Here is a 19930-nt window from a genome sequence, read left to right as displayed (position 1 = left end):
CTCACTCTCTCTCCTCCCTCCCCTCTTTCATCTCTTCTACCTTCTCCCTTCCTCTCCTCTCCCTCCCCTCTCTCCTGTCCCCCACTCTCTCTCTCCCCTCTACCTCCCTCTCTCTCCTCTCCCTCCCCTCTCTCCTGTCCCCCCTCTCCCTCCCTCTCCCCTCCTAGCTCCCTCTCTCCTCTCCCTCCCCTCTCTCCTGTCCCCCTCTCCCTCCCTCCCCCTCTACCTCCCTTTCTCCTTTCCCTCCCTCTCCCCTCTATCTCACTCTCTCTCCTCCCTCCCCTCTCCCGCCCCTTCTCCCCTCTCCCTCCCCTCTCTCCTCTCCTCCCTCCCTCCCCTCTCTCCTGTCCCCTCTCTCTCTCCCCTCTACCTCTCTCCCTCCCCTCTCTCTTCCCCTCTTCCTCCCTCTCTCTTTTCTCCCTCCCTTCTCTCCTGTCCCCCCTCTCCTCTCCCTCTCTCTCCTCTCCTCTCCTCTCCCTCTCTCTCCTCTCCCTCCCCTCGCTCCTCTCCCTCCCCCAACCTACCTCTCCTCTCCCTCCCCTCTCCTCTCCCTCAGTCTCCTCTCCCTCCCCTCTCTCCTGTCCCCCCTCTCCTCTGCTATCCCCCTCCTTCTCTCTCTCATCTTCTCTCTCCTCTCCCTCCCTCTCTCTCCTCTCCCTCCCTCTTCCTCCCCTCTCCCTCCCCTCTCCCCTCTCCCCTCTCCTCTCTCTCCCCTCTCTCCTCTCCCTCCCCTCTCTCCTGTTCCCCTCTCCTCTGCTATCCCCCTCCTTCTCTCTCTCTCTTCTTCTCCCCTCTACCTCTCTCCCCTCCCTCCCTCTCTCCCCTCTTTCTCCTGTCCCCCCTCTCCCTCCCCTCTCTCTCCTCTCTCCTCTCCCCTTTACCTCCCTCTCTCTCCTCTCCCTCCCCTCTCTCCTCTCCTCTCCCTCCCTCCCCTCTCTCCTGTCCCCCTCTCCTCTGCTATCCCCCTCTTTCTCTCTCTCTCTCTTCTTCTCCCCTCTACCTCTCTCCCCTCCCTCTCTCCCCTCTTCCTCCTGTCCCCCCTCTCCCTCCCCTTTCTCTCCTCTCTCCTCTCCCATCTACCTCCCTCTCTCTCCTCTCCCCTCTCTCCTGTCCCCCCTCCCTCCCCTCTTTCTTCTCCTCTTGCTCGCTCTCCCCTCTATCTCCCTCTCTCCCCTCTCCCTCCCTCTCTCTCCTCTCCCTCCTTCTCCCCGTCTCTCTCTACCTCCCTCTCTCCCCTCTCCCTCCCTCTTTCTCCTCTCCCTCCCCTTTCTCTCCTCTCCTCTCTCCTCTCCCCTCTACCTCCCTCTCTCCCCTCTCCCTCCATTCTCTCCTGTCCCCCCTCTCCTCTCCCTCCCTCTCCTCTCCTCTTCCCCTCTTCCTCCCTCTCTCTCCTCTCCTTCCCCTCTTCCTGTCCCTCCTGTTGTGTCCTATGATAACACCGTGTAACAATTTTTTTTTTTTTTTTTTTGTTCCTGGGTAGTAAGTGTTATTTCCTAATTGCTTATGCCTCAAAAGTATAGAAAATGACTATTATTCCCCACAAACTTTGCTTTTGTGACCAGGACAGTGATATTTTGAAATTGACCTATTTTCCAGAACATTCCAGATAGATTCAGTGCTGAGTAAACTTGGAGTAACTTCTAGAACTTTCCAGTAATATAAATAGTAGTATAAATACAGGGGCCTTAAGCCCACCAGTTCAGTTTAGTTCCAGCTGCCTAAGTGGATACATATCTGCATTTTTCTGAGATGGCATCAAGGTCATAGGAGACTTCAAAATGGTGGCATTCCTGATGGGTCTCCAAGGCGGTTTTACCAAGTTTCCCTGCTATCTTTGCCTTTGGGACAGCAGGGACACCAAGGCGCACTACCACAGGCGGGACTGGCCACAGCGGACCGAGTTCTCTGTGGGGAGGAACAACGTCAAGTGGGAGCCACTGGTGGACCCCCGGAAGGTGCTGATGCCACCACTGCACATCAAATTGGGCCTTATGAAACAATTTGTCAGAGCTCTAGATAAGGAGTCGGCAGCCTTCAAGTACCTTCAAGACTTCTTCCCTAAGCTGTCTGAGGCAAAGGTCAAAGCCGGTGTCTTCGTCGGACCACAGATAAAGAAGATCCTGGAGTGCAATGAATTCCCCAAGAAGCTCACTAGTAAGGAGAAAACGGCTTGGAACAGTTTTGTCGCAGTGGTTCGGGGCTTCCTGGGCAATCACAAGGCCGAAAACTATGTGGAGCTGGTTGAGACTCTGGTGAAGAACTACGGCACAATGGGCTGTAGGATGTCCCTCAAAGTCCGTATCCTTGATGCTCATCTTGATAAATTCAAGGAGAACATGGGAGCGTACTCGGAGGAGCAAGGCGAGTGCTTCCACCAGGATATACTGGACTTTGAACGCCGCTACCAAGGACAGTATAACGAGAACATGATGGGAGACTACATTTGGGGGCTGATTCGTGAAAGTGATTTACAGTATAATCGTAAATCTCAAAAAACTACTCACTTCTAAATCTTTTGTAGTCATTTTTGTATTACTTTAGTATAAATACATGTTAATTTGGATTCATATGTTGTTTTTTTCTGACTTTATGTGAACGAAAAGACACAAATTCGCCCGTTTTCTCATTGGAAATAGGTAAATTTCAAAATATCACTGTCCTGGTCACAAAAGCAAAGTTTGTGGGGAATAATAGCCATTTTCTATACTTTTGAGGCATAAGCAATTAGGAAATAACACTTACTACCCAGGAACAAAAATTGTGTTACATAGTGTAATTCATTATTTAGTTTCAACAGTAGATGACAATGTTATAAGGAGCAGATTTTCCGGCTAAGCAAAACCGCCTTTCCTGCTATCGGTGCGGTTCTTCGACTCACCTGGCAAATGCTTCCACCTGCCCTGCTTCAAAAGTTAAATGCAACAACTGCGGACATTTTGCGAAAGTGTGTCGCTCTGCCAACACACGTGGTACGTGAAATTGTTGTTCCTGAACTTACAGTAATATACATGAATGATGCTGTCTCATACAAAGACAAACTTGTCTGTACTGTGCAAATTGGAGTGTCAGATACTCATAGCTACAATATTGACCTCATTGTGGATACAGGTTCGTCAGTCTCTATACTGACTTATAACAGCAATACTTTACCGACTGTCCTTTAAATGAACCCAAAGTGAGACTGGTAACATACTCCACAGAGGACTTACCTGTACATGGATGTTTGTCTGCTCGCATCCTGTACGATGGTATGACTGCCTTCGCTACCTTTACATGAACCCAAAGTGAGACTGGTAACATACTCCACAGAGGACTTACCTGTACATGGATGTTTGTCTGCTCGCATCCTGTACGATGGTATGACTGCCTTCGCTACCTTTTACATCGTTAGATCTGGATCGTCTTTACTGGGCATGGACTTCATCAGAGCTTTATGGTGCCGCATAGTAGGCGACCTCGGAGCAAAACTTACCTGTGCTAGAAACGTCTGCTGGGACCATTGTGAGATGCGCTAAAGGATTCATACACAAGATTAAGATTCAAGACAGTATTGCTTCTGTTCAACAAGAATTATGGCGGGTGCCGTTCTCTGTTAGAAATGCTGTCTCGGACGAATTAAAAAGGCTACTAGACAGGCATAATTGAAAAAATTGATGCATCACCATGGATTTCTCCCATTGTGGTCATTCAGAAGAAAACGGGGAATTCGCATGTGCGTGGACTTGTGGGAACCTAATAAAGCTATAGTAGTTGATTGTCACCCCTTACCACACATGGAAGAACTCTTTCCTGAGTTAAGAGGTGCTAGGGTCTCACCCCTTACCACACATGGAAGAACTCTTTACTGAGTTAAGAGGCGCTAGGGTCTCACCCCTTACCACACATGGAAGAACTCTTTACTGAGTTAAGAGGCGCTAGGGTCTCACCCCTTACCACACATGGAAGAACTCTTTACTGAGTTAAGAGGCGCTAGGGTCTTCTCTACGATAGATCTTGCCAGCGCTTACCATCAGGTTGTTCTACATGAAGACAGCTGGGATTTAACAGCATTCATAACACATGCCGGACTGTTTCGATATTGCAGAGTACCGTATGGATTAGCATCAGCGCCTGCCGCATTTCAAAAAATGATGGCAACAATCTTGCATGATTTACCAGGTGTACAAAATTACCTGGACGACATCATTGTCTACGGTCGCTCCGCCGCTGAACACAATGCTGATCTGCGTACAGTCTTACATCATTAACAAGATGCTGGATTACAATTGAATACTAACAAGTGCAAATTTAATCAGACAAGCCTGCGCTTCTTGGGACATATCATTTCAAAAGACGGTTTATTTCCTGATACAGACCATGTCATTGCTATAACTGATGCATCTGCTCCTACCGATGTAGCTTCACTCCGCTCCTTCCTGGGACTCGCTTCCTGGTACAGACCATGTCATTGATATAACTGATGCACCTGCTCCTACCGATGTAGCTTCACTCTCCTTCCTGGGACTCGCTTCCTGGTACAGACCATGTCATTGCTATAACTGATGCACCTGCTCCTACCGATGTAGCTTCACTCTGCTCCTTCCTGGGACTCGCTTCCTGATACAGACCATGTCATTGCTATAACTGATGCACCTGCTCCTACCGATGCAGCTTCACTCCGCTCCTTCCTGGGACTCACTTCCTGGTACAGTAAATTTTTGCCTAATTACGCTACAATAGTTGAACCACTGCACGCTTTGCTTAGGACTGGGACGGACACTGCTTTCACATGGTCAGCTCAGGCTAAGGAAAGTTTTGAAACACTTAAAAGGCTGATTGTTGAAAGTCCTGCACTTGATCTTTGACCCGACTCTTCCATCATTCGTGTCGACTGATGCATCTGACTATGGTGTAGGGGGAGTGCTCACCCAGCTGCACCCTGACAACACTGAACACACTATCGCCTTCGCATCCCGTACACTGTCGCCTGCCGAAAGAAAATATTCGACGGTTGAGAAGGAAGCTCTTGCTTGTGTCTGGGCGATAGAAAAGTGGAGAACTTACTTATGGGGACTTCACTTTACACTGAGGACTGACCACCAAGCACTGACCACACTGCTGGCTACTAAAGGCATTGGTCACACTGGAATGCGGATTGCTAGATGGTCGGCTCGTTTGCTCTGTTTCACTTATGATGTCACATACCGACCTGGATCACAAAATTGTACTGCTGATTGCTTGTCCAGACTGCCTCTGCCTAATTCCAGTGACTCTGTGCAATACACCGAATCTGAACTGATTGCTGCTGTTTCAACTGCACTTGCTGCTTTGCCCACATCAGATTTTACTGTTGCTTGTGAAGCATGCCCTGAACTCTCAAAACTGCGAGCCCAAATAGATAAAGGCTGGTCTAACTCGGCTAAACAAGTTCCTCCTGAAATCATAGCTTACTTCCCTCTCCGTCACTGTTGTTGGCTGTACAAGATGCGTATATCCTGAGAGGTAGCCATCGTCTGATCGTGCCTATAACGCTGAGAACTAGGCTTGTTCATTTAGCTCATGAAAGTCACCAGGGCATGCTGCGCACTAAACAACGCCTCCGCGATTTGTACTGGTGGCCAAAGATGGACATGCTTGTACAGTCGCTTATATCATCCTGCCTGTCCTGCCAGCTAAACGACAAAACAGCAAAAACATCTGCTGCTCCGCTTCAGCCAGTCCAACTACCAGATGGACCTTAATGGCATAAAGTTGCTATCGATATAGTGGGACCTTTTGAATGTGGAACCTGGGATCCCCGCTATGCAATAACCTTAGTGGATTATTATACTAAATGTCCTGAGGTAGCATTTACTTCACGCATTACCACTGATGTTATTACTTCGTTCCTGACTTCAGTTTTTAGCCAAAAAGGAAGTCCTCACCACATTGTTACTGATAACGGTCCGCAATTCACTTCTATTGACTTCTCTGTTTTTCTGAAAAAGAGAGAGATTCAACACATTCGCTCAAGTGTTTGGTACCCACAATCGAACTGCGCTGTGGAGAGATTTAATAGGGTACTGAAGGAATGCATACTGAATGCAGAGAGAGCACGTAAACCTTGGAAGCCAGTTGTGACTGAATTTCTACACAATTACAGAGCTACACCGCACGCAATAACTGCTGCATCTCCTTTTGAACTACTATACGATCGGAAAATGAGAAACAAGTTAAACATCTTGCCGATTGTGAATGATTCTGTCATGAATCAGTGTGTACAAGACACTGTACTCAGGAAACAAGAAAAAAGTAAGAAGGAGGGCTAAAGTTCCAATCTTCAAGCAGGGTGATTGTGTACGAGTTAGGAAACCTGAACAGGTCAAGAAAGGAACTGCTAAATTCAGTGATCCTGTGAGAGTACAGAGAAAGATCGGACCAAGCACTTACGTCTTGGGTGATGGCAAAACATGGAACGCATCGCACTTGACTCTGTACCCGGAGACGGCTCTGGATTTGCAAACAGAGGTACCCAGAGCAACAGAACAATGTGACACCTCTCCTACTAGTCCAGTTAGAAGCCAGCGCATACGGAGACCACCGGCGTGGCAAAAGGACTTTGTTAAATAGTATGGACTTTCAGTATAAGTTAAAATAATAATAATAATAGTAATGATAATAATAGTAATAATAATAATTATTACATTGCATTCATGTTTTCATGATTTCATTATTTGAATGCAGTGTGCAAGCCTTTTTCAACAAAAGGGGAAATGTTGTGTCCTATGATAATTCATTATTTAGTTTCAACAGTAGATGGCGATGTTATAAGGATATATATAGGCATGCTTAGAAAATACTGCGAGGAGTTGAATAAGATGGCGTTGCAATAAAGACGTGAAATTTATACTGCCTGCTTCTTGCTTTAATAAACTACTAAACACCGCACCCCCCTCTCTCCCCTCTCCCTACTCTCCTCTCTATCCTCTCCCCTCCTCTACCTCCCTCTCTCCCCTTTCCTGTCCCTCCCTCTCCCTCCTCTCCCTCCCTCTCCCCTCTATCTCCCTCTCTCTCCTCTCTCTCTGCTCTCTCTCCTGTGGGTTAGTGTAGTGAGCTTCAGGACCAGCTGGCTGAGGAGACTCTTTTCTGGGCTGAGCTCTTGGGTTAGAACGGCCTTGTACTGGAGGGAGTCTGGCTCACTTCTGTTTAGATGCATCCAGAATTGTAGTGCTCTTTTTTGCATGCTGGTGAGCAGTGGGTAGCGGCCTAATTCAGCTCTGCATGCATGGTTTGGTGTTTTCTGCTCTACCTGTAATATGTTTTTGCAGAATTCAGCATGCAGGGTTTCTACTGGATGTTTATCCCATTTTATATAATCTTGTTGACTGACTGGACTCCATACCTCACTTCCATATAGCACAATGGGATGGATAACTCTTGCCAGATTCTGACAGGTAGATTTATTTTATAAAGCCTCCTTTTGATGGCATAAAAAGCTCTGCAGGCTTTTTCTTTTAGTGCATTCACTGCCAGGTTAAAGCTCCCTGACGCACTGATGGTCAGGCCTAGGTATGTATATTGTGTGGTGTGTTCTAGGGAGGTGTTGTGTAGAGTGAAGTGGGACCTGCTTCTTTGAGATCTGCCCTTTTTAAGATCATAATTCTGGTCTTTGTCATGTTTACTGTCAGGGCCCAGGTGTGACAGTACTGCTCTAGCAGTGACAGGCTCTGCTGTAGCCCCTGCTCTGTGGGTGACAGCAGGACCAGGTCATCTGTGTAGAGCAGGTATTGAATTTGTTTGTTGTGTAGAGTGAGGCCAGGGGCTGCAGACTGCTCCAACACCGCTGCTAATTCACTGATGAATTTAAACCTTCATGCCAAATGGAATCAAATGCTTTTTTAAAGTCTATAAAACAAGAGAAAATGTTTCCTTTATTTTTTTGTTGTACATGTTTGTTGATTAGGGTGTGGAGGGTGTAAATATGGTCATTGGTAATTTGGTAGAAATCCAATCTGACTCTTACTCAGGACACTGTGTTCGGTAAGGAAGGCCAGTATTCGGGTATTGATGATACTGCAGAATACCTTCCCCAGGTTGCTGCTCACACAGATGCCTCGGTAGTTGTTGGGGTTGAATTTGTCTCCACTTTTGTAAATTGGGGATATAAGCCCTTGGTTCCAGATGTCAGGGAAGTAGCCTTCCTGTAGTACCAGGTTGAATAATTTAAGCAGGGCCTCCTGCAGCTCAGGGCTGCTGTGTTTGAGCATCTCGGTACTTATGCTGTCGGGTCACAGGCTTTCCTGGGTTTGAGTCCCTGGAGCTTCTCTGCTAGCTCCTGCGGGGAGATTGGGAAGTCCAGTGGATTCTGATTGTCTTTAATAGATAGTTCTAATGATTTAAGTTTTTCCTGAATTAAATTTTGCTCTGTTGTAAAATCCTCTTGTAGGGTTTCTTTGTAAAGATTTTCATTTTGTATTGTCAGTTCTTGTTTCTGTGTGGAGTTCATATTGTTCCACATTCCCAGAACTGATTTTGGTTAATAGATTCCTCTGTGTCTGTGAGGGTTGTGTTCATGTGTTTCTCTTTGTTCTGTTTCAGGGTGTGTTTGTGTTGCTTTAGGGTCTCGCAGTACCTGAGGTGTAAATCTGGCTTGTGTGGCTGATGATGTTTTTGATTTGATTCTTGTCTTAGTTTTTTCCTTATTGTTTCACATTCATCATCAAACCATTTTTCTTTGGGTTTGTGCTTCTGATTGTTTTTTACTTGTTCATTTTTTTGGGATTTGCCTTGCTTGCTGTTTGTTCTAATATTTCATTCATGTGTTTAACTGCCAGATTTACTCCTCTCACATTAGGCTGGCACTGTGTGATTTGGAAGGTGTCAGTAAGGTTAGTGATTTCAGGAGAGCCAGTTGCTTTATTGAATTCCTCTGTGCTGTTTGGAGCCCATTTATAAGTATGGTTCAGATGGTACAGCTTGCATGGCTGTATTAGTGTGTTACTGGGCTGTGCTGTTCTTTGTAGGAACACAGTAATTTAACTGTGGTCTGACAGACGTGTTTGTAGTCTGACAGTGAATGCATTAATAAAGGAGGGGTCCAGGTCAGTGATGGCGTAATCAACTATGCTAGTCCCAAGAGCTGAGCAGTATGTGAATCTACCTAAAGAGTCCCCTCTGATCCTGCCATTAATGATGTACAGACCCCAGGCTTGGCAGAGATGCACTAACTGCCTCCCATTTGTGTTCACAATACAATCAGGGTTGTTTCTGTGGATTGAGGTGGGTGTGAGGTACAGAGGGGTTTGTCCAAATACATGGCTGTTACCTTGTGTGCTTCTACAGTCAGGCTCTGTTCCTGTTCTGGTGTTGAAATCCCCACAGAGCAGCACATTTCCCTGGGTCTGGAAATGGCTGATCTCTGTGTGGAGGGTATGTAAATATTCCTCATTGTAGTTTGTAGGGCTGTAAATCTGTGTTTAATTGACGACACGTTTAAACCCATTGTTAACCGTTTAACCGGCCGTAAATTTAATGTTTCTCTCATTTCATATTTTTATATTTTACTTCCACTATTTTAAGTCCTATTTTAACCTCGGTTTGTTATTCAAAGTGCGTACCAATGGTAAACATAAAAGCATAAAGGAGGCCTGTACGTTAGCACTAAAATGTAATCTATTTTAATAGCATGAAATAAACATTCATAGTCGATTTTACAACGTACCATTTCTGCAGAAGCTCCATAAAAAGTGTGTGTATCCAACATCGAAAAAACACTAAAAATAACAACTCTATTTAAATTAAACTTAAAACACGGTGACAAGACTACATTTTTAGTTTCATTCACTTGTATATTGTTGGCAGGAAACAAAACTTGATTATTTTTTTTTCATTAAAAATCGAAGCCGTTGTCTGATACAATACTCGTTCCCAGCGTCCCTCCCCTTCACAACGGCGCATGAGCATTCACGTGAAAAAATAAAGACTTAATTTCCCAGCGTCCCTCCCCTTCACAGCAGCGCATGCGGATTCACATGAAAAAATAAAGACTTCATTTCCCAGCGTCCCTCCCCTTCACAGCAGCGCATGCGGATTCACATGAAAAAATAAAGACTTCATTTCCCAGCGTCCCTCCCCTTCACAACGGCGCATGCGCATTCACATGAAAAAATAAAGACTTCATTTCCCAGCATCCCTCCCCTTCACAACGGTGCATGAGCATTCACATGAAAAAATAAAGACTTCATTTCCCAGCGTCCCTCCCCTTCACAACGGTGCATGAGCATTCACATGAAAAAATAAAGACTTCATTTCCCAGCGTCCCTCCCCTTCACAACGGCGCATGAGCATTCACATGAAAAAAATAAAGACTTCATTTCCCAGCGTCCCTCTCTTTCACGGCTTCTCGGTTCAGCTCGCTTGAATAATTAAAAGCTGTTCTGTAATTGCAGATGTCCTGTAAATTATAATAACAATAAATTATGGACAGATAAAAAGGTGTACGCACTTTGTAACTGGCATCTTATTCGCCGTTCTTTTTATAAATAATTAAACAGTAGCTCCATGTTTTTCTTTTCCAGTGTGTTACAGTGTTTTACTGTGGCGTGAATGGAGCCGTGAGGTGCCTTAATCACACAGGCTATTCACTTTACTGAAATAATGTACAGTACTAACACTAGGGCCCTATGGAATCACACAGGCTATTCACTTTACTGAAATAATGTACAGTACTAACACTAGAGCCCTATGGAATCACACAGGCTATTCACTTTACTGAAATAATGTACAGTACTAACACTAGGGCCCTATGGAATCACACAGGCTATTCACTTTACTGAAATAATGTACAGTACTAACACTAGAGCCCTATGGAATCACACAGGCTATTCACTTTACTGAAATAATGTACAGCACTAACACTAGGGCCCTATGGAATCACACAGGCTATTCACTTTACTGAAATAATGTACAGAACTAACACTAGGGTCCTATGGAATCACACAGGCTATTCACTTTACTGAAATAATGTACAGCACTAACACTAGGGCCCGATGGAATTCCTGTTATTTTGTTCTGATTCCCTTTTTTCTGATTTCCGTTTTTAAAAAATGTAATTCAGTTCTTTTAAATGAACTTATTCACACCGCGGGCAAGGTGAACAACACAAAACCGTAAACCTACAGGCTTCTACTCTTTCCATTTGGTTTGCGTTCGTCTTCATTGGATTAAGTATTGTTTTATCTAAATGTATTGAAAAGTAGTTTTGTTCACTTTAAAAACGGTTTGTTTTGTTTTGTTTTGTTTTTTTAGTGCAGCGTGGGGCGCTCCAAAGCAAACAGATGGGCGTGTTTCATAACTTTTAGTTTTGAACTTGATCAATTCTATATCACTGCTATGCCCGTGGTTTCACTACCATAGATCTTCTCTGTGTGAACACTGGGATGGTATTGTTCAAAGTGACGGCTGTAATAGCAGTCTGTGTGAGGAGTACTTTTTGTCTTGTAATACAGACGTTAAAAACAGCGTCGTCTAACTAAATCCTTAAAATGTTTCTATTTATTTTCCATGATTAGATTTATTTAACACACTCGAACGGTGAATTAATTATTTTCACTGATTCATCCCTTCTCGTTGTTTATCCCTTACAGAATACCCCGTCTCATTTATAACCCAGCTACAGAAACCGCCCCCTCGCCACCCATTCACACACTTTTGAAACCAAAGTTACACCACTGCCTGTACTGACCATTAGTTTCACATGTTCCCTTCAAATATGTAAATCTCAAGCTTAATGCTCTACTGCAAATGCATTTTTTTTGTACAGCGCTTAATTCCGCGTTAATATTCTTTTGATTCCGTCCGTGCTCTCGTTAACACGGACTCCATAGAGCCCTATAAGACCTGTAAAAAGACAGTTCGATGGAGATACACAACAACGCAGGAAGCGGGTCAGTCCTTAATTTATACAAGATAGAGTGATCATGTGGAGGAACAGGTCAGGTTTCCTTAAAGGGGAAAACCAGAGAAAGAGAAACATATCTTTGCGGAAAATATGCAAAAATAATTTGATAATATATTTTACTGTTAAGTTGCGTTTAAACGTATAATACAAATTTTAAAACTAAAATATTTTTAATCCACGTTTACCGTTTAAACGTTTAAACCCTTCCAGCCCTAGTAGTTTGTGGATTCAGAGGGAGGGGTGTAGGCTGCACACAGGGAAACGTCAGTTTCACCTGGACTGTGTTTTTGTATATTTTGAGTCGTGTGTGTGTCTGTCCTTGTTTAATTGAGCCGATGGATTGGGCGAGCTCCCCTCTGTGCCACACTAGTATTCCCCCCGAGTCCCTGCAGTGTGTGACTGTGCTGTGTTTCAGGGAGGGCACTATGATCTCCCTGTAGCCTGAGGGACAGTGAGTGGCACATCTGCACGGCACCACGTCTCTAATAGGATCATAATATCAATATTATTTACATTGAGAACAAACTCAGGGTCTGTGCTCTTCAGCCTGAAGACCGAGGAGTACAGACCCTGGATGTTCAGCAGCTGATTGAAACAGATCTCATCTTTTCTCTTTTCTCTTTTAAATTTCTATTATTTGTAATAAAACAAGATGCAAATTACAACATTAAGTAAATATGTAGATGTGTCTGTGCAGTGATACTGTGTCTGATACACACACACACACACAGAGACACACGCAGATACACACACACGCACAAACGCACGCATGCACGCACACACACTGACACACACACACACATTGTTTTTCTTCATATTCATATCCCATTCGTTTCTGGTATTTTCCCAGGTAAACTAGGGTTTCCTGTGTCCTACCAGAGTGCTGCTGGTCCCTCAGTCCAGCCGTCCTGAGCAGAGGGTGTTGAGGAGCTGTTTTATCTCACCCAGCTCAGTGGTGGCGGGGGGGCTGGCTGAGCGAGGGCTCCAGCGTAGCTGAGCTGGTGCTGCGGCTGGTTGGTGCTCGGAGGGGCTCTGGGTCTGGCTGGTCCCGGCTGGGCTGTGCTGCTCTGGGTTGCAATGGCTCAGGCAGTGTTGGGTCGTGCTGTGCTGTGCGGGTGAGGGGTGGGTTGGCCCCTCGCAAGTGTGTGTCCTGTGGCTCCAGGGGGTCTCCTCACTGGTGTGTGTCCTGTGGCTCCAGGGGGTCTCCTCACTGGTGTGTGTCCTGTGGCTCCAGGGGGTCTCCTCACTGGTGTGTGTCCTGTGGCTCCAGGGGGTCTCCTCACTGGTGTGTGTCCTGTGGCTCCAGGGGGTCTCCTCACTGGTGTGTGTCCTGTGGCTCCAGGGGGTCTCCTCACTGGCGTGTGTCCTGTGGCTCCAGGGGGTCTCCTCACTGGTGTGTGTCCTGTGGCTCCAGGGGGTCTCCTCACTGGTTGTATGCTGTGCTGGGGGGGGCTGGCTGGGCTGCGGCCCATGGCTGTATCCTTGAGGGATTTATCAAAGACCCGGACGCCTTCCTGGTTGAGGTGCAGTCTGTCGTACAGCTGCCAGGGGCTCAGTGTGGGGGGGTGTGCCAGGTGGACGCTGGGCATCAGAGCACAGCCCCGGACGATCTCAGCGTTGATATTACTGGTGATGTGTGGGGTGGGTGTCTGCTCTGTGGAAATGACAACTCTGGAGTCTGAACTCCTGCGTGGCTCTCTCTGCCACCTTTCTCACTGCTTTGGCCACGTCTCCGCGCTGGTCCAGGGCATTGGTGCCGGTATGCATGGTGATGTGTCGGGGGCTCCCCAGGCTGGTTCGTTTCAGTAGCTGCAGGGCTCTCTAACAGCCTTTTCACACGAGCACACCAGAGCCGAGCCGAGCCCTCGCGGTACAGCTAGTTCCACACGGGTCATTTTGTCGAGCCGAACCGGAACCGTGAAACTCTGGCCTCGCGAGATATCTGGTACTGGCTCGGTGCTGAGCAAGGCTGGGGGCGCGGTTAACTCGTACTGCCTGAAACGATAGAGTCTACCAAAAGATTTCACAGGAATTGAGAAATATGAGACTAAACCGCAGCGCGAAACAGTGTTGTGAAAAAATAAAAATAATAAAACAGGATTAAAAAAATAAAAGATCATAACAATAAAAGCGTCAGACCGCAAAAAAAGTAAATCTGATGTCTTAATGGACGCAGTTCTTGGTCACAGACCTGCAGCGACCGGCGCCGATGTGTTGAATTCAGAGACTTGTCTTCTGGAAAGTATTTCTCCTTTAAATTGTTTAACGCTGACAGGGATCATTTCAAACAGAGACAAATCAAACCTTACAGTGTGTGAACTGCAAGGTCTGCTGCTGCTTCATGAATTGGGTTCCATGTATTTATCAGCAACGCTTTATATTGCGTGACATAAATTAATATTAAATAGATATGCAATTGATATTAAATGAATGTTAAATTAATATTAAATAGATATGCAATTGATATTAAATGAATGTTAAATTAATATTTAATAAATGTGCAATAGCTGGTTTCTTGCTAAATGTTACCCAAATATCGATTGAAAATGTAATGGCACGTCACGCCCATTTATATTACGTTTTGTTACCGTTGAAAATATGTAATAATTTCCCCTTATTGAAAATACAGTTAATCTGACTCGAATGTCAATGGAAAGTAACAAGGAATAATTGAACGTAAAATTAATATGCAATTTAACATTCATTTAATATCAGTTTAATATTAATTTATGCCACGCAATATAAAGCATTATCATTTTTTCTAATGAATAAAGTGATCAGTAATCGCGCATATTATTTTGTGGTTACTTTATAAACCAGTCCTGAACAGAAAATAAATAAATAAAGAAATAAGCTCCGTATGTTGGAAATGTGCAAAGTATCTGAAAATCACATTCAATTCGGTCATTTTAAAAAATCCCATCTATTAACATTGCATGTATAAAAACAAGCTGTACAGAAAAATCTCTTTAATGTTTCGTTTAGATTTTGTTTTTAATAGGCCTGCTTTAAATCTATTTTTCTGACGTGTTTACTGACATTTTTAAATACTATCTGTAGCTTTTTAAAGTTATTATTAGTAGTAGTTAATCTGACTTTAATAATATGAAATGAAATTATTCGGTTTGTATTTGCAGTCAGCAGCATGTGAAACACAAACCCATATTTGTGTATTCGTGTGAAATCTTTTGGTACTTTATCGTTTGGGACAGTCCGACCTCGGGATCCATTCTCAAAACAAATCCACAGCACTCCTCTGTGCGCGCGTGTCCGTGGAATCTGACGTCACGTTCCACAGGCAGCTTCTTCTTTGAGCTGCAGTGCGAACACACCCGCGCTGGGGGGGCTCGGCTCGAGTCCGGCTCGGCTCGGCTCGGCTCGGCTCGGGTGTGCTAGTCTGAAAAGGCTAAGATGTTTGGGCTCCAGATCTTGTTCACTCGCCGGTCACGGAAGAGCCTCCGTCAGGGTTTTCTCTCACACTTTCAGTTTGTGTTTCTTCTCCCCTCTTCAGGATCGCGTATCTCGCGGCTCATTGCGTTCACTGCGGTTTCCATGACAACAGAACACTGCTACAGTTCGAAATTCGAAGAACTGCTACAATTCCAACTGCGATTCCTTTTTTCTTTCGTTCCTCTTTTCTCTTATTTTATAATAATAATACTGCTCATAATAATAATAATAATAATAATAATAATAATCTGTTTTAGACGTCATTTTAAGGTTATTTTAGGTTGTGGTTTGGCTGGTTAAGAAAATGTCCTGTTAGGCCAGTTTTTTTTTTTTTTTATTAAACCCTTTTTGTGTAAATAATAATAATAATAATAATAATAATAATAATAATAATAATAATAATAATAATAATAATAATGATGTCTCCTCTCTGCTCCACAGTTGATGTGACTCTGGACCCTGATACAGCGTACCCCTATCTCATCCTGTCTGCGGAGGGGAAACGAGTGAGACTGGGAGAGACACGGCAGGATCTCCCTGACAATCCAGAGAGATTTGATTACTGGTGGTGTGTGCTGGGCAGGGAGAGCTTCACCTCGGAGAGACGCTACTGGCAGGTGCAGGTGGGGGGGAATACAAACTGGAGATTAGGAGTCAGCAGAGAGTCTGCCGAGAGGAAGGGGGAGTTCAGCATGACCCCCCAGCAGGGTTATTGGACTGTGAGGTGGGGGAGTGGAGGTGAGTTCACTGCTCTCACTGACCCCCAGACCCCCCTCCCCCGGAGCCTGAAGCCCCAGAAGCTGGGGGTGTATCTGGATTATGAGGAAGGGCAGCTCTCCTTTTACAATGTGGAGACCAGATCTCACATCTACACTTTCACTGACATGGAGCTCAATCCCAATGAGAAACTCTATCCATTCTTCTATACTCTGGACAGTAATACAGACCTTGTGCTGGAGTCCCCTGACCCTGACCCTGTCAGCGCTGCAGATTAAACACACATTGCTGTCTGAACCAGGAAACTATTCAAACAGCTCAGACAATCTCCTCTTCACTTTCACTGACACTCTCTGCACTCTTCTGGGCTGATGAGAAGAAATCCTCTCTCTTCCACCCTCTTACCCGGAGCCCCTCCTCTTTATTTCTCTACACCCCCTTTCCTACTCTCCCTTCCCGTCTCCCTCTCTCTTTCCCCTCCACCTCTCCATCTCCAGATCCCTCTTTCTCTCCTCTTCTGCTCTCCTCTCTTTTTCTCTCTCTTCTCTCTTATATAATAATCCCCTCCCTCTCATTTTCTCTCTCTTCCCTCTTATATAATAATCCCCTCCCTCTCTTTTTCTCTCTCTTCCCTCTTATATAATAATCCCCTCCCTCTCTTTTTATCTCTCTTCCCTCTTATATAATAATCCCCTCCCTCTCTTTTTCTCTCTCTTCCCTCTTATATAATAATCCCCTCCCTCTCTTTTTCTCTCTCTTCCCTCTTATATAATAATCCCCTCCCTCTCTTTTTCTCTCTTCCCTCTTATATAATAATCCCCTCCCTCTCTTTTTCTCTCTCTTCCCTCTTATATAATAATCCCCTCCCTCTCTTTTTCTTTCTCTCCCCTCTTATATAATAATCCCCTCCCTCTCTTTTTCTCTTTCTCCTCTTCTGCTCTCCTCTCTTTTTCTCTCTCTTCTCTCTTATATAATAATCCCCTCCCTCTCTTTTTCTCTCTCTTCCCTCTTATATAATAATCCCCTCCCTCTCTTTTTCTCTCTTCCCTCTTATATAATAATCCCCTCCCTCTCTTTTTCTCTCTCTTCCCTCTTATATAATAATCCCCTCCCTCTCTTTTTCTTTCTCTCCCCTCTTATATAATAATCCCCTCCCTCTCTTTTTCTCTTTCTCCTCTTCTGCTCTCCTCTCTTTTTCTCTCTCTTCCCTCTTATATAATAATCCCCTCCCTCTCTTTTTCTCTCTCTTCCCTCTTATATAATAATCCCCTCCCTCTCTTTTTCTCTCTCTTCCCTCTTATATAATAATCCCCTCCCTCTCTTTTTCTCATTCTCTTCCCTCTTATATAATAATCCCCTCCCTCTCTTTTTCTCTCTCTTCCCTCTTATATAATAATCCCCTCCCTCTCTTTTTCTTTCTCTTCCCTCTTATATAATAATCCCCTCCCTCTCTTTTTCTCTCTCTTCCCTCTTATATAATAATCCCCTCCCTCTCTTTTTCTTTCTCTCCCCTCTTATATAATAATCCCCTCCCTCTCTTTTTCTCTTTCTCCTCTTCTGCTCTCCTCTCTTTTTCTCTCTCTTCCCTCTTATATAATAATCCCCTCCCTCTCTTTTTCTCTCTCTTCCCTCTTATATAATAATCCCCTCCCTCTCTTTTTCTCTCTCTTCCCTCTTATATAATAATCCCCTCCCTCTCTTTTTCTCTCTCTTCCCTCTTATATAATAATCCCCTCCCTCTCTTTTTCTTTCTCTTCCCTCTTATATAATAATCCCCTCCCTCTCTTTTCTCTCTCTTCCCTCTTATATAATAATCCCCTCCCTCTCTTTTTCTCTCTCTTCCCTCTTATATAATAATCCCCTCCCTCTCTTTTTCTCTCTCTTCCCTCTTATATAATAATCCCCTCCCTCTCTTTTTCTCTCTCTTCCCTCTTATATAATAATCCCCTCCCTCTCTTTTTCTCTCTCTTCCCTCTTATATAATAATCCCCTCCCTCTCTTTTTCTTTCTCTTCCCTCTTATATAATAATCCCCTCCCTCTCTTTTTCTCTCTCTTCCCTCTTATATAATAATCCCCTCCCTCTCTTTTTCTTTCTCTTCTCTCTTATATAATAATCCCCTCCCTCTCTTTTTCTTTCTCTTCCCTCTTATATAATAATCCCCTCCCTCTCTTTTTCTCTCTCTTCCCTCTTATATAATAATCCCCTCCCTCTCTTTTTCTCTCTCTTCCCTCTTATATAATAATCCCCTCCCTCTCTTTTTCTCTCTTCCCTCTTATATAATAATCCCCTCCCTCTCTTTTTCTCTCTTCCCTCTTATATAATAATCCCCTCCCTCTCTTTTTCTCTCTTCCCTCTTATATAATAATCCCCTCCCTCTCTTTCTGATCACAGTAGCCGTTGTGCGGCCAAGACTAATATTTTGCGCTACTTTTGAGTCCTTAAAAATGTCTTTCAGCACATCAGTCAAATGATCAGCGGCTCGCAAGGCTATGTTATGCTCAGACAAAAATCCAGAAAGCTTCAGCTCTGCAGTTTTAACAGCAGTTTCTAAATTTACGTTTTCAGTACTCACATGCATGCACTGTGTGATTGACATCTGATTCGGAGCCAAACATTCTACTCTCCCTCTCCATCCTCTCTACTCTCCCTCTCTCCACCCTGCCTTCTCTACTCTCCCTCTCTCCTCCCTGCCTTCTCCTCTCTCCCTCTCTCCTCCATCCTCTCTACTCTCCCTCTCTCCTCCCTGCCTTCTCCTCTCTCCCTCTCCTCCCTGCCTTCTCTACTCTCCCTCTCTCCTCCATCCTCTCTACTCTCCCTCTCTCCACCATCCTCTCTACTCTCCCTCTCTCCTCCATCCTCTCTACTCTCCCTCTCTCCTCCATCCTCTCTACTCTCCCTCTCTCCTCCCTGCCTTCTCCTCTCTCCCTCTCTCCTCCCTGCCTTCTCTACTCTCCCTCTCTCCTCCATCCTCTCTACTCTCCCTCTCTCCACCATCCTCTCGACTCTCCCTCTCTCCTCCCTGCCCTCTCTACTCTCCCTCTCTCCTCCATCCTCTCTACTCTCCCTCTCTCCACCCTGCCTTCTTTACTCTCCCTCTCTCCTCCATCCTCTCTACTCTCCCTCTCTCCTCCATCCTCTCTACTCTCCCTCTCTCCATCCTGCCTTCTCTACTCTCCCTCTCTCCTCCATCCTCTCTACTCTCCCTCTCTCCTCCATCCTCTCTACTCTCCCTCTCTCCTCCCTGCCTTCTCTACTCTCCCTCTCTCCTCCATCCTCTCTACTCTCCCTCTCTCCTCCCTGCCTTCTCTACTCTCCCTCTCTCCTCCATCCTCTCTACTCTCTCTCTCCACCCTGCCCTCTCTACTCTCCCTCTCCTCCCTGCCTTCTCTACTCTCCCTCTCTCCTCCATCCTCTCTACTCTCCCTCTCTCCTCCATCCTCTCTACTCTCCCTTTCTCCTCCCTGCCTTCTCTACTCTCCCTCTCTCCTCCATCCTCTCTACTCTCCCTCTCTCCACCCTGCCTTCTCTACTCTCCCTCTCTCCTCCATCCTCTCTACTCTCCACCCTGCCTTCTCTACTCTCCCTCTCTCCTCCATCCTCTCTACTCTCCCTCTCTCCACCCTGCCTTCTCTACTCTCCCTCTCTCCTCCATCCGCTCTACTCTCCCTCTCTCCTCCATCCTCTCTACTCTCCCTCTCCTCCCTCCCTCTCTCCTCTCCACCCTGCCCTCTCTACTCTCCCCTCTCTACTCTCCCTCTCTCCTCTCTCTCCCTCTCTCCTCCCTCTCTCCTCCCTGCCCCCTCTAATTTTGTACTGTGATATTTTGTAACAGCTGTAAGTCTCC

The 19930-nt window shown here is 45.3% G+C and overlaps 1 protein-coding gene across 1 annotated transcript in view; it reads left to right on the top strand.

Moving 5' to 3' along the window:
• LOC117404832 (butyrophilin subfamily 1 member A1-like) overlaps positions 1 to 19085 on the top strand; it is a 63359-nt gene extending 44274 nt beyond the window's left edge. Inside the window, exon 11 of the mRNA XM_059018344.1 lies at positions 15809 to 19085. Within this exon, the coding sequence (XP_058874327.1) occupies positions 15809 to 16362 (554 nt within the window). The 3' untranslated portion in view covers positions 16363 to 19085. The remainder of the gene's footprint in view (positions 1 to 15808) is intronic.
• Positions 19086 to 19930: the final 845 nt, after the last annotated feature.

The sequence above is a fragment of the Acipenser ruthenus genome, chromosome 59, assembly GCF_902713425.1.
Source record: "Acipenser ruthenus chromosome 59, fAciRut3.2 maternal haplotype, whole genome shotgun sequence".
Classification (NCBI taxonomy): domain Eukaryota; kingdom Metazoa; phylum Chordata; class Actinopteri; order Acipenseriformes; family Acipenseridae; genus Acipenser; species Acipenser ruthenus.
This window is presented reverse-complemented; position numbering and strand designations above follow the sequence as displayed.